Genomic DNA, 14,164 nt, shown 5'->3' with positions numbered 1-14,164 from the left:
ATTTCCGAATTAGTGCTGGTAGATATTCTTCTGCAGCGATGCTTGCCAGACCGGAAACAGAAGTAGGATGAAAAGACAAAATCACATAGAATATAGTACTAGTGTAGGATAGTTGGCCGTTAGTCTCCGGAAAGGTACAAGCAGAAAAGACAGGAGTCAGCAGAATATAATATGGCAAATAGAAAGTGGTTCCATCTAAACCTAAATTGTAGCGAACGTCAGTAGTTAGGCAGCAAGGTTGCTGAGCGAAGGGTCAATTTAACGAAGATAGCAACATATCTCACGCTTGGACTCGCGCAAGTGTATACCGGTTGAACCGATGGGCACCGGAAAGCCATTGCACTACCATAGTTAAGGTATATTTGCTCTATTGTATCAGCCGTAATTATTTCATGACCAGGCAAAATAGGCACCTGCCCAATTAGGTAATGCGTATAAACTAATTTGAAAAAAGTCAATACCATGATTTTTTTTTATAAAATTGACCTTGTATCCTTATAGTGACCCAGTTTTTTAGTTTTTATATTTTCTGGTTCTTCTATAATCAATTGGTATTTAATTATAATTAATTCATTTTGAAACCATATTAATACACAATGCTTGCCCTTGGAGATAGTATTTTACGTTTGACTAACTTTGTATTGTTAGTCATTGCATTGGGTTTAACGGCTTCGTTAGCTGCTTCTACCGTCACCCAATCCAACCCTCAAATCAATTTCGGTGTATTTGCTGCTGCCTTCGCTATATTGACTTCGTCATTCTATGGTATCTTAGCATACTTTATTGCTGCTTTCGCATGGCCAATCGTGTTGGCTGCTTTAGATATCTTAAATCTTATCTTCACCTTCGCTGCCGCCACCGCCATTGCAGCTGGTATCCGTTGTCACTCATGTTCCAACAAAGACTACGTTGATGATAACAACATTACTCAAGGTTCTTCAGGTCGTTGTAGAAAAGCTCAAGCTTCTGTTGCTTTCCTTTACATCTCCTTCTTCATCTTTGTTTTCTCCACTGTCTTCTCCGTTATTTCCATTACAAAGGGTGGTTTATTCGGTGGATCATCTGGAAGATCTACTGCCAGAGTTGGTGTTCCATCAATGTCCCAAGTTTAAGATTGCTAGAATACTTGTTGCAGCCGCTTAAAGCTGGCCACATAAGAATTCAATATGTTGGAATCGGATACAGAAAATTTGGCTATATAAAAATCGCTCAATTATTTTACTGATAAATCTTTTTTTGCTGGTGGATAATTTTGCCTAATGCTTTCCATTCGTCAGCCGTTTGTTATTTTCTATTTGTTAATCATTTTGACAATTGTATTAATTATTTCTTTCATTTTTCACCTTTATATATTGTCTTTAATATATTTATATCCATGTTAAAATTTTTGATATTTAGTCTTGTAGGCCAAAACTGGTACAAAATAGTTGTAGAGTAATGAGTACTTCATAATACTACAATAGAACTGGTTCCTGAAAGTTTTCATTTTTTTCTACTATTGCTATCCCTTCCGGCATGAACAATGCTAGAAATTGATTATTTGTTACGCTGGCGTGACTTAGATGAATTATAATTACCGTACCTTCCACGAATCGGCATTACATTTAGAGAAGTTATTAGTCAGACATTGCGAAAATGTAACTATCGGCAGAATGTTGCTGACCAAAGTATACCTGCAGCTGTTAATGCACCCCATGATGAAAGCTACTAATACACCACTAATGACCTCAGTCATTGGTTCTACATGACTTGAGAAACAGAAAAGATGGAATTATAATTCGGGGAAACATTAGAGCAGTTTTATGGCATTGCTACTGACTGAATGGAATGACTGTAATAATTGCCTGTACGTCTAGCAGAAGTTGAAGATCGTCGCTTAGTACGGAAATACTGTTAGCATCTATGACTCTTACTTTTTGGTGAGGTCTCGTTCCCCACCTTCAAGAATTATTCAGGATGGTAGCTTACTTGGGTCTATTTGATCCAAGAATACACAACCAAGGCCTGAAGTGAATGCTTAGACCGTTATTCTACTCTATTTAACAGTATTCCTATATTGAATTATATTCACATCGTAATGTTTTAGTAAGTATTCTATGTATGAAACTATTTATTTTTTCTTCTTTGCTTTTCACGTTCGTATGTATTCTTTTCAGCTCCTTCGATGGTCGAAATAGAATTGACAATGTTGGCCATCTTTTTGTGGTATTCATCGTATTTGTCTTTCTTATCAGCAATTTGTTGTCTTGCGGTGAATTTAGATTCCTTTCTAATATCTTTAAGTGTAGATTTTCTTTCTTTCTTAATTTGGTTCTTAATTTTATTCAATTCTTGTCTTTCTCTATTTACATCGTATGATTTCTTATCTGGGTTGAAATTTTCTTCGAATTTAGGAGCAAATGTAGCGATAGAAATAGCTTTGTGATGTTGCAAGGTCAATGGCTTTCTCTCCTTAATTAAGTTATTTTGAATTTTGCTCATTTTTTCTATCAATTGATTGAGCTTAGGTGAATTATAGTGAATAGATAAGTGATTAGCCAAGTTTGAAAATGATGAAAGGATCTCAATCATAACCTCATTATCTCTCCAGATGCTTAGAATTCTAGCGAATATATCAATTAGTTTATTGGTTAATTTCAATTTTAATACCTGACTATCGTTGCCAAATAATTCAGATACTTTAACCAAATCTTCAGTTGGCTTGATACCTTTTGTTCTCAAGTTTGTATCTGATTTGATAATTTTGTTAATGGATAAACTTTGATTTGTTAACTTTTCTGGTTCTGGGATTAATAACAATGCAGCCTTTTCTAAAAAGCATACAATTTCTGGAGTAAATCTTTTGGAAAAGGTTTGATAATTCAATAAAATATCAACGATAAATAAACCTTGACCAATTCGACTTACTGTGGTTTTCTTATCATATGGAATACTTGATATACTTTCATTCATTAATATAAGTGTTGGGGTTACTACTAAATGATAATGATCGGATGTTGAAAATAAATAGCCAACCATCACAAAGTACACTAAATCCCTTGGTTGTAAATTAAAGATTCTTTCTTGGATGTCATTAATTTCAACTCTAATGACTTCTACTAATTTCTCATTATAGCTTTCACTTAGTTTTTTCAAGATTTTCATTGTTTCATTAATATTTTCTGCTGGCGGACATGGATCATTAGCCAAATGTAAAATGTGTTTGAATAATATACCAACAAATACATTCATTCTTTCCTTGTTACCCTCTGCGAGCCTTGGTTGGTAGGTCTCAATAACCTTCTTGATGTAATTACAATGGTTTGACTCATCAACTGAAGATAATGAAGCAATAAAATCTTCATGCGTACCTGGTATTTGGATAATCGTCTTTTTTAAAGTCCTTCCAGATGGTTTAGATTGATCCATATCATCTTCATTGCCACTAGAACTTCCTTCTTCCTCGGCGCTGTTATCAATAGCGAACCCCTCTTCCTCATCTTCACTGCCATTCCAGAATCCCTCCAAGTCATCTGCCTCTGCTTCTCTATCATCATAGTCTCCATTCATTCTGCGTAATCTGTCAGCTTCTAATTTTTGCAATCTGGTGTCATGCTCCTTTTGTAATTCGTCAGCTGTTTTGGTTCTATCTGCTGGAACAGAACGTCTATCATAAGTTAATTCCCTAACTTTATTATCATACTCGATTTCTTCCGGAGTTTTATTAGAAAATGATTGCGGCTTTTTTGCTGGGTTGTTGTTGAATTCAGTCATAATATCACCAAATTCATCATCCAAATTCATAATTTCATCTTGAGCTTTTTGAAATTCCATTTGTCTTTGATGCTTGTAGAATTTGGATTTGGCTATAACTTCTTTCATTACTTCCTGCTTAGATTTTCTCTTTGGTTGAACCTCTTCTGGCATTAAAGAGTCCTCGTCGTAATACTTAGTATTCGATTTGCTATCGTCTAAATCATTGTCAAGAGATAAAGATTTTCCCGAATGTGTCAATACAAAACCATCATTGTCTTCATCATCTTGCTCGTCATCACTTCCTAATGCAAAGTTAATCTTCTTTTTGCTTGTTCCCTGTCTTTCTCTGGTGAATCTTTCCAACATTTTTTCTTCAGCAGTCAAATTACGATTATTTTCACCAAATCTTCTATCGACCAATCCGCCTGTTTTTCCGTGTTGCTTTTTATCTAACTCGTATTGAAGTTTCATCGAGTTTTCAACGTCAGACTTCGCTCTGGTAGCGTCACTGTGTTGCTTTGATCCAACTTTAACAAACTTCCCACCTTGAATCATAGTAACATCACGCTTGGTTCTGTTAATTTTACCGTCAAACAAGTTGAAATCTTTTCTGATATTACTTAAGATTTCTTGTTTGTCGTTTCTTCTTGTCTCTGATGGTGTTTTCGATTTTTTATTTTTCTTCTTAATATTGGTTTGCCCAATTAAGCCATTAGCCTTTAATGCAGCCTTTAATTGCTTTAACTGCGATCCGGCCATACCTGTAATAAATAAATATATTAATAACTTCTTATGATAAACTAATAGACATCTATATACATAGTTATAAAAAAATTCCATCGTGCGGCGTGAAATTAATTTTTTTAGGAGACGACCAATGTCACAAAACCAATATCATCTATTTCTATCGTGCTTATAAAATTGGTTTATCATACCCAATACACCAGATCTTTTACCCTTACTAGATTCTTCTTCTTGTTCATCAATATTGTAATTGATATTGTAGGAAGAATCATCAATGCTATTAGACGTTAACGGCTGATACAAAAATGAGGGCGTTGGATCTCCTACAACCGACTGAGAATTGTCAGGTTTTGCAATACGTGATGGCTTGGTCGATAATTGTTCATTGCTGGTGAGTTTAGATGCCTGTTTTGCCTTGTCATTACCACAGGTTTCCAAGAAATACATGTAGGATTTGATCATTTTGTCATCCTGATAATAGTCATTATTAATATCAGTGTCATCATTGTCATCAGAATTGCTAGAAGTTTCCGAATCACTTAATTTCGACTTATCAGCTTTATTCAGATTCACATTGTCAAGTTCGATTTCATCAGAACGGGACTTAGATTTACTGGAGGCTTTTTTCTTCGCATTTGCTCTTGACTTTCTGGGTTTGCGTTTCTTTGATTTATTCAAACTCATCATCATATTTTTATCCTTCTGTTCAAAATTAAACATCGCAAAATAACAAACATAACCAAGTCCGTCAACATGAATAGAATACTCTCTGAAGAAGTCAATTATTGCGCCAGAACTATTCAGAACTTTGAACCAAAGAATAAACGGGGTCAAGATTAAGCTTAGGATTTCATTTATAATTATAATAATCTTCATTGAAAATAGCTCACAAAATTCATTTTTGACTTGCACAGTATGTAGCCTACCATTCCATGAACTAGGCAAATAATGCGTGAACTGTGAGACATATCGGAGGCTGGCCTCTGGGTCATAAAAAAAGGAAGAAGTCTGGGAATTTAAATTTTCAGAAGTGTTTGAATTTGTAGAAGTTAATGAGCTTGAAGTGATGGCCCATACTGTACCAAATAAACTAATATAGAACAAACTTGATTTGTTTTCAGTGATTTCAAAGGACCAGAAATTATGCTCTTCATTATCAAACCAGAGTCCCATTAAAACTAGTATTGCTGTAATTGCTCCGGAAACAAAATTCACAAAATTCATTAAGTTTATTACCCAAAAGCCCCTAGGAAACTGATTGATATAAATATTTGCAGGACCAATGGATAAGTGCAATCTCTTGATAAAGAAATGTGGTAATTCATTAAATTCCCTAAGTTTCCATTCAGCCCAAGGTGTATATTGCCTTAAGCCTAAAATTGAACTAGGATTTGACTTATACTCATTGAAATAACGGAAGAAGTATAATAGAACGAAATAAATGACAATAAAAGGGCATAAGAGCAAATTTATTATTGCTGCCATCTTAAATCTCGCACTTAGTTCTTTTGACAATTGATTCCTGTTAAAATCCTTTAAAACATGTGAATTGATCTGGCCATGCTGGTTGAAAATGAAATTATTAATACACAACTTAATATTCCAGTCTAAAGTTTTCGTCAATACCGATTTATTCGATAAGAAGCTATTAACATTCGATAAGAACGGGATAGACAATGACAAATCCAATACTTCTTTGTTAATCAATGCAATAATATAATTTTCCTTTCTCATAATTCTATTAGCAATGTCATGAGCATTCAATCTAACTTTTGAGTTTAGATCACTCAAAAATTGAGCAGGCAAATTGGTATTAGTTGACGTTAAGCTATTATAATCTTTTAATGCCATTAATCTTTCGACAATAACGATCCATGAAATAGTCATTAATTCATCATCATTTGGAATTCCTATTAAGTAGTGATAGAAATTTTTGATTTCCTTTAGTTTATAGTTGTAGTCAAAATACAATTGGACCAATCGTAAGACAATATAACCAGAGAAGCCCAATAATAGCAATTTTACCGAGACAGGTACCATCTCACTAATAAAATTAGGTATTACTAAATCCTTCAAAGTAACAGATGCACGATCACTCGATGAACTCATGAAGAAGTCATAATTAATACCCCATTTTAAGAACACAGTGAATGACAATATGAAAGCTAAAATCAATAAATCAACAAGTCTAGTCAAAACAATATTGAGCATTCCATTTCCTCGGTAGTAATAATAAACGTCAGTTAAAAATTCGTCCATATTGGTGATATTCGCCCACAAATAGAGTGCCCGCTCTTTCGGAGGAATCACATACTTCCGTTTGGATTTGTGCTGTTTTTTCTGATAAACTGTTTGAACAGAAGGCCCTTCTGGTGGTGGTTTTCGAAATTGTTGTGGCTGGTTATACATGGGAAGAGAATCGGTGGCTGGATGCAATTTGTTGATGAAGTTTTTCGCAGTATTAACCATATTCTTCTTGGGAGGGTCCTTAGGTATGCTGGTGGTAATATCGTTATCTTGCCCATAATGTGGACGGGTGGTATCCCAGTGCACTTTGGTCGAATCTTCATTTTGATTATGCTCCTTACCTGTGAATGATACTATAGGTGATGGTGGCGACGAAAGTGACAGCGACGAGTCCAGGTCTGATTCAGAATCCAATAGATTAGTATTGTCGTTGTTCGTATTTTCGTTACCTTCTTCACGTACATGGCTGGACAAGACACCACCATTCATGAATGACTGCTGATAATCAACATCAGGGTCATAATATTGATACTCGTCCTGTAATTGGTTATACACCGAGTGAAGACCAAACACCCGTGATAGAAACGTGTCATTATTTGAGTTCTGGTTATACTCTGACATCTTACAAGAAGCTTAGTGATGGGTAGGTCATGATAAGTAACAGTGTATTTGAATGATTAAACGTAGACACAATCTCAGAGAGTCACGTGATGATACCAGATAAGATAACCAGATATTAGGTGCCTTCGTAAGACATATATAGAGAGCTTTTACGGGATAGTTAACGATTACTGACAAATTACTCAGGGTAGGATGGTCAATGGAGGATTTTAGAGTGATCAACAAAATATCTAAAGGACAGGTTCAAATGGGAGACTTCAGATGAAATATTTGTTTTCGTAATGTCTACAATTTTCAGATATTGTAAGCAATGGAAGAGCACTTCAGTAGAATTATACGGAGATTCAATCAAAGATTATTGTTTGATGTCAAGCAAACGGTAAATTTTAGAAGTAGAGGTTGAATGAAAAAAGTGAGCATAAAGTAAACGAAAAAGTTGCATTCAAGATAATGAAGGTGGCCATCATAGAAGATGATAATGGTCGGGGTGATTAAAATTTGAAGGAGCGTTTTACGTGCTACACTATCTGAAACTAGGAGACTAAAGTGGTTTTATTGTAACAGTTGCAGTCAAAATGGCTGCATACAAAGCGATGGAATATGAATCCAATCAGCACGTTAATTGAATTTGCTTTCCGAAATAAAGTTTAATGTTATGAGAAACTGAACCTTAGTACAGAGAAGCTATTAGATTCATTATTGCCACTTCGGAATACTGTATGCTGTATATTTCTTCGGGTCCCTTACTAACGGCGTACATTACTTTGCATCAACGTGACACTGCGGCATATGGATACTATCAAAACAAGTATGCAATCTAAGATCAGGGTTACCCATATACGACAAGTTTGTCAAAATGCCCTCTAATGAAACAGAGAAGTAATTTTCTAATGTATGATAGTAATTGTATAATACTAATAGCCAATAGGATCATATATTCACGGGGTCATATTCGCCAGGCATTGATCTCCCCAAAAATCACAAACACCAATTTGAATAACTACATGATTTACGTGGCTACCACCACAGTCGCGCTTTTATTGCAACTCGAGCCCGCATAGTATCATCAACCTATTCTTGAGCACCATCTCTCGTCTTTCGTACTATAAATAACCTAAGTCTAATTTCAATGGCTGTGTTTCCTTTACATGTTCTTAACCTTTGACTCAAGGCAAAGGTTTGTCTAGCATATCTAGTTTGTTGCCCAGTTTCCTGCGCGGTCTCTTGTATCGAGGAATCTATTGTATACCCCTTGGGCGGCTTTTCCAGGTGTATGGATGTGCAGGTCAAAAACAATTTCTGGTTAGTTGTTTTGTCCTGCTAGTAGCCATGGGCAACTTCAATCCCTCTACTTATACAAGTCTATTCTTTTACATTCAGGTCCCTTCTACACTCGATAGTGTGATTTAGCTCATTTACCCCGAGAGGGATATTATCGCCAACTTCTAATCTATCTACTTATGGATTGTAGTTCATTCTTAGTTTGATTATATGCCCAAGTTGCATACGTCATGTACACCAATGTAGGTCAAAAGTGTAATAACATACAAAATAAGCTGCCTACCCGCGCCCCATTCCTTTATATTCTCGTTATATTTCCATCCTTGGAAATCAAAAGTCCGTTAATGGTACTCCCTTGGACTAATTGAATACCCGTGCATTAATAAATAAGGAGCCAAGCTTCACAACGCTAACAAGAAATGGGATCTGTCGTTTTACTTCGCTAGGTACAACATCCGTACACCACTTCTTACCTGAAATTATTGGGGTAAGTTATTGTTTTTAGAAGTAAAATAGTAATATACGATTCTGGTGATAATCATATATAATATTAGGAGTAGTTCAGACGAATTTACGTAAGAGCGATAGACATTGATAGTTTGGTGCGTTTAAGGCGAAACTTATAGTATCGATCAGAGAAATTTAAGAATGGCCAGACGGGATTTGACATTTAATACCCCAAATGGGGCACAGGATGAAGAATCAGGGGTCGAGAACCCGTTTATATCGCCTGTTGACGAAGAAAGTTCTTCATTTGGCCTGAACCAACAATCATCGTCCAGTCAGCTGGATGATAATAATCGGATAAATAATCATATGAATGAGCAAAGCTATGGAGAAGCATTTAATGTTTATAATGGATATTACTCTCGAACCGGAACCACAACAAACTTAATATCCAATGAGACACTGGGTGGTGGTAGAAATGGTAATAATAATTCTCTAGGAGTTTCTAATTTGGGGATACCACGAAACATACAACTGCCAATAGAGTTCGATAGATATCCTTCGAACTTTAGTAGTTGTAATAACATCAACAGCTTAATCAACTCTAAACACGACGAAAGCGATTTGCCGGTGTCAAAAAAATCTTCGAGCTCCTTTTTACCTGGGAATGATTTCAGTCCGTTTGGTGGGTACCCTGCTTCATCATTTCCTTTACATATAGATGAAAAAGAAGCAGATGATTATTTACACAACCCGGATCCTATCAAAGATGCGGATTATGACAAAAACAGGTTTATTCATGACTTGAAGAACATGGACAGAAGATCATTGGGTGGGTTGATAGGAGTCATATTTTTAGTGTTAGCTGCAGTTGCGGTGTTTATTTTGTTACCCGTATTAACATATTCTGGTGTTACCGACCCATATACGCCAGAGAGTTACGAGATATTAACTTCATATAGATATCCTCTACTAAATGCTATCAGGACAGATTTGGTTGACCCAGATACTCCTGAAGATGCATTAACTAAAAAGACTTCCAAAGGTGAAACGTGGAAGTTGGTTTTTTCCGATGAATTTAATGCAGAAGGTAGAACCTTTTATGACGGCGATGATCAGTTTTTCCAAGCTGCAGACCTTTGGTACGGTGGTACTCAAGATTTGGAATACTATGATCCAGATGCTGTGACGACTGCCAATGGTACCTTGAACTTGAGAATGGATGCATACAAGAATCACGATTTGTTTTACAGATCTGGAATGGTCCAAAGTTGGAATAAAATGTGCTTTACCCAAGGGTACTTAGAATTTTCTGCCAGACTACCAGGGTACGGTAATGTATCTGGGTTGTGGCCAGGTTTATGGTCCATGGGTAATTTAGGTCGCCCTGGATACTTGGCCAGTACTGAAGGTATATGGCCATATACATATGACTCATGTGATGCCGGTATTACTGCAAACCAATCATCTCCTGATGGAATTTCGTACTTGCCAGGTCAAAGATTGAACAAATGTACTTGTTCTGGAGAAGATCATCCTAGTCCAGGTAAAGGAAGAGGTGCTCCAGAATATGATGTTCTCGAAGGTGAAGTTAGTACTGATGTAGGTGTTGGTGTGGCGTCGCAATCGATGCAGATTGCTCCATTTGATATCTGGTATTATCCTGATTATAATTTCATATCAATTCATAATGACTCAGTTACCACTATGAACACTTATACGGGTGGTCCATTACAACAAGCAGTTTCTGGTACGACGACCTTGAACGTGTCGTGGTATTCTGAAGGTGACAATGAACATAATTTCCAGACCTATGGGTACGAATATTTGAATGATGATGACGACGGATATTTGACATGGTACGTTGGTACTGATCCAACCGTCACTGTACAAGCAGCAGCGTTAGGTCCTAATGGAAATATTGGTCGCAGATTGATGTCTAAGGAACCAATGTCTATGGTGATGAATTTTGGTATTTCCAACAACTGGGCCTATATCGACTGGAACTCTTTGAAATTTCCTATTACAATGAATATTGATCATGTTAGAGTGTATCAACCTGAGGATGCTATTAATTTAACCTGTGACCCTGACGACTACCCAACGTATGATTATATTCAAGCACATCCCAAGGCGTATCAAAATAACAACCTTACCTCATGGGAAGAGACTGAATACAGTATTCCAAAAAATTCCTTAGTCCATGGTTGCTGATTATAAACATTTCATTAAAGTTTCACTTCTTCAGTATTACAAGCCTCTTAATATCTACAAGGCATCTACGTCATTGAGCGCTGTTCCCCTATATTACTCACATAATTTCACTATCCCTTATAGACAATTTATTATTTAATGATATATGCTTAACCTAGTGTTTCAAGTCATATTTTCCTATTATATGTAGCACCATTCGTAATAGTTGAATAGATTTAACCATACAATACTTTTAAATATGCTTAACATTAACCTTTTTAACGTACTTTTATTCATGTACGCTATATGCGCGATTATGATCACCGAAAGTGAATTCACGCTCGCTATTGTGCCAACGGGCCAAAAATCATAATCATATACTATATTTAAATGCTTGCGATGTTCGTAACCACGCATAACTCATAATCATAATTTTTTTGTCATATAGCATCCGAACACCCATAGTATGTTTGAAGATTTTGACATCCAGAGCATGTCATATGGGTCGCAAGTCGCATAACATCCATACATCCCAAGCATCTCAATGTCACTAAATCATCCGTCAAAACAAACATGTTGAATAGATTTTCCGTTAATAATATCAATCTTTTTTTTTTGATCTAATCAGAATTTATACTAAGACATACACATATTTTGGGCCATATAACAGAAAGGAAGCCAAGTCGAAATACACTGCACATTCATTAAAATAGAAAATATTGCTAAATCATGGGACAAAGAGATTTAACATATAATGTGCCAAATACAGGGTACAATACGGAGCCCGAAGTTGAGAATCCATTTGTTTCACCAATAGATGAAGAGAGCTCATATGAGCTGAATCAGGACTTATCCCCCAGCCAACTGGAGGATTATAGTCAAATAAATATGAACGACCCTAATTATGGAGGAACATTTGACAATTATAATGGATATTACTCGAAGAACGGGACGACATCGAACTTGTTACCGAATGATGGGACGTCTGAAGATACGTTGGGCATACGTAACTCGATGGGAATAGGTAGGGTAAGTTCATCGAAAAATTTATATATACCACCAGAGTACGATAGATATCCGTCAATGGCAGGTTCAAGGGTAGTATCATCGACATCTCTCTCGTCAGATATGTATAACAGTACCCATAACCTTCGCAATGCGCAAAATGTGCCTGGATCAGAAGGAGACGGTTCCTCCATATCGAATAAATCGACAAATCCGCTTGTTGAGAACGACTTTAGTCCATTTGGAGGATACCCTGCTACATCATTTCCTTTGCATATAGACGAAAAGGAACCAGATGACTATTTGCACAATCCTGATCCTATCAAAGATGCGAAATATGACAAGAACAGATTCATTTATGATTTGAAGAACATGGACAGGAGATCTTTGGGTGGATTGCTAGGAATTGTTTTCATGTTGTTAGCAGCTATTGTGGTGTTTATCTTGTTACCTGTGTTGACATATTCTGGTGTTACCGAGCCTTATACTCCTGAGAGCTACGAGATTTTGACATCGTACCATTATCCTCTTTTGAGTGCTATCAGAACCGATTTGGTTGATCCAGACACCCCTGCAACTGCCTTGACTAGAAAGGCTAACAATGGTGATGAATGGAAGTTGGTGTTCTCTGACGAGTTTAATGCGGAAGGCAGAACTTTCTATGAAGATGATGACCAATTTTTCCAGGCTGCAGATATCTGGTATGGTGGTACTCAAGATTTGGAGTACTATGATCCAGATGCTGTGACGACTGCAAATGGTACCTTGAACTTGAGAATGGATGCATACAAGAATCACGATTTGTTTTACAGATCTGGTATGGTCCAAAGTTGGAATAAAATGTGCTTTACCCAAGGGTTACTCGAAATTTCAGCCCGTTTGCCTGGTTACGGTAATACTTCCGGTTTATGGCCAGGTTTATGGACCATGGGTAATTTAGGCCGTCCTGGATACATGGCCAGTACCGAAGGTGTGTGGCCATATACATACAACTCGTGCGATGCCGGTATTACTGCAAACCAATCATCTCCTGATGGTATTTCATATTTGCCAGGTCAAAGATTAAGCAAATGTACCTGTTCTGGGGAGGATCATCCTAGTCCAGGTAAAGGAAGAGGTGCTCCAGAATATGATGTTCTCGAAGGTGAAGTTAGTACTGATGTAGGTGTTGGTGTGGCGTCGCAATCGATGCAGATTGCTCCATTTGATATCTGGTATTATCCTGATTATAATTTCATATCAATTCATAATGACTCAGTTACCACTATGAACACTTATACGGGTGGTCCATTACAACAAGCAGTTTCTGGTACGACGACCTTGAACGTGTCGTGGTATTCTGAAGGTGACAATGAACATAATTTCCAGACCTATGGGTACGAATATTTGAATGATGATGACGACGGATATTTGACATGGTACGTTGGTACTGATCCAACCGTCACTGTACAAGCAGCAGCGTTAGGTCCTAATGGAAATATTGGTCGCAGATTGATGTCTAAGGAACCAATGTCTATGGTGATGAATTTTGGTATTTCAAATAGTTGGGCTTATATCGACTGGAACGCTCTATTTTTCCCACTTACTATGCGAATTGACCATGTTAGGTTATACCAACCAGAAGATTCCATAAATTTGACCTGTGACCCAGATGATTACCCAACTTATGAATATATCGAAGCACACCCGAAGGCATATCAAGACAACAACCTTACATCTTGGGAAGAAACTGGTTATGATTTCCCTAAAAATTCTTTAGTCCATAAGTGTTAGAAACTACCGTTTAGGTGCGAAATAGACGGATTTTGAGTTCATCTGTGTAAACTTATCCATTTCATTACTGCTTTTATTATATGACAGCATCATATCATATTCATCTAGTTATTTTGTT

At 36.6% G+C, this 14,164-nt stretch overlaps 6 protein-coding genes across 6 annotated transcripts; 3 read left to right on the top strand and 3 right to left on the bottom strand. All coding sequences in view use genetic code 12, as the record gives it.

The window, feature by feature from the left end:
- Positions 1-218: 218 nt before the first annotated feature.
- Positions 219-464, bottom strand: DEHA2B14234g (DEHA2B14234p; the record flags this gene model as incomplete). Its single annotated transcript, XM_457564.1, has 1 exon — positions 219-464. One exon carries the CDS (start codon positions 462-464, stop codon positions 219-221), a length of 246 nt encoding a protein of 81 aa, XP_457564.2.
- Positions 465-596: 132 nt separating this feature from the next.
- Positions 597-1,112, top strand: DEHA2B14212g (DEHA2B14212p; the record flags this gene model as incomplete). Its single annotated transcript, XM_457563.1, has 1 exon — positions 597-1,112. One exon carries the CDS (start codon positions 597-599, stop codon positions 1,110-1,112), a length of 516 nt encoding a protein of 171 aa, XP_457563.1.
- Positions 1,113-2,106: 994 nt separating this feature from the next.
- On the bottom strand, positions 2,107-4,575 carry DEHA2B14190g (DEHA2B14190p; the record flags this gene model as incomplete). The annotated part of the gene is made up of 1 exon (XM_457562.2): positions 2,107-4,575. The coding sequence occupies one exon, from the start codon at positions 4,573-4,575 to the stop codon at positions 2,107-2,109; it is 2,469 nt and encodes an 822-aa protein (XP_457562.2).
- A 54-nt stretch (positions 4,576-4,629) lies between these two features.
- Positions 4,630-7,347, bottom strand: DEHA2B14168g (DEHA2B14168p; the record flags this gene model as incomplete). Its single annotated transcript, XM_457561.1, has 1 exon — positions 4,630-7,347. One exon carries the CDS (start codon positions 7,345-7,347, stop codon positions 4,630-4,632), a length of 2,718 nt encoding a protein of 905 aa, XP_457561.2.
- A 1,929-nt stretch (positions 7,348-9,276) lies between these two features.
- Positions 9,277-11,289, top strand: DEHA2B14146g (DEHA2B14146p; the record flags this gene model as incomplete). Its single annotated transcript, XM_002770082.1, has 1 exon — positions 9,277-11,289. One exon carries the CDS (start codon positions 9,277-9,279, stop codon positions 11,287-11,289), a length of 2,013 nt encoding a protein of 670 aa, XP_002770128.1.
- A 708-nt stretch (positions 11,290-11,997) lies between these two features.
- Positions 11,998-14,046, top strand: DEHA2B14124g (DEHA2B14124p; the record flags this gene model as incomplete). The annotated part of the gene is made up of 1 exon (XM_457559.1): positions 11,998-14,046. One exon carries the CDS (start codon positions 11,998-12,000, stop codon positions 14,044-14,046), a length of 2,049 nt encoding a protein of 682 aa, XP_457559.2.
- Between the last annotated feature and the right edge of the window lie 118 nt (positions 14,047-14,164).

Source organism: Debaryomyces hansenii (assembly GCF_000006445.2).
Source record: "Debaryomyces hansenii CBS767 chromosome B complete sequence".
NCBI lineage: Eukaryota > Fungi > Ascomycota > Pichiomycetes > Serinales > Debaryomycetaceae > Debaryomyces > Debaryomyces hansenii.
Note: the sequence above shows the minus strand (reverse complement) of the source record. Positions and strands in the feature narration are given on the sequence as shown.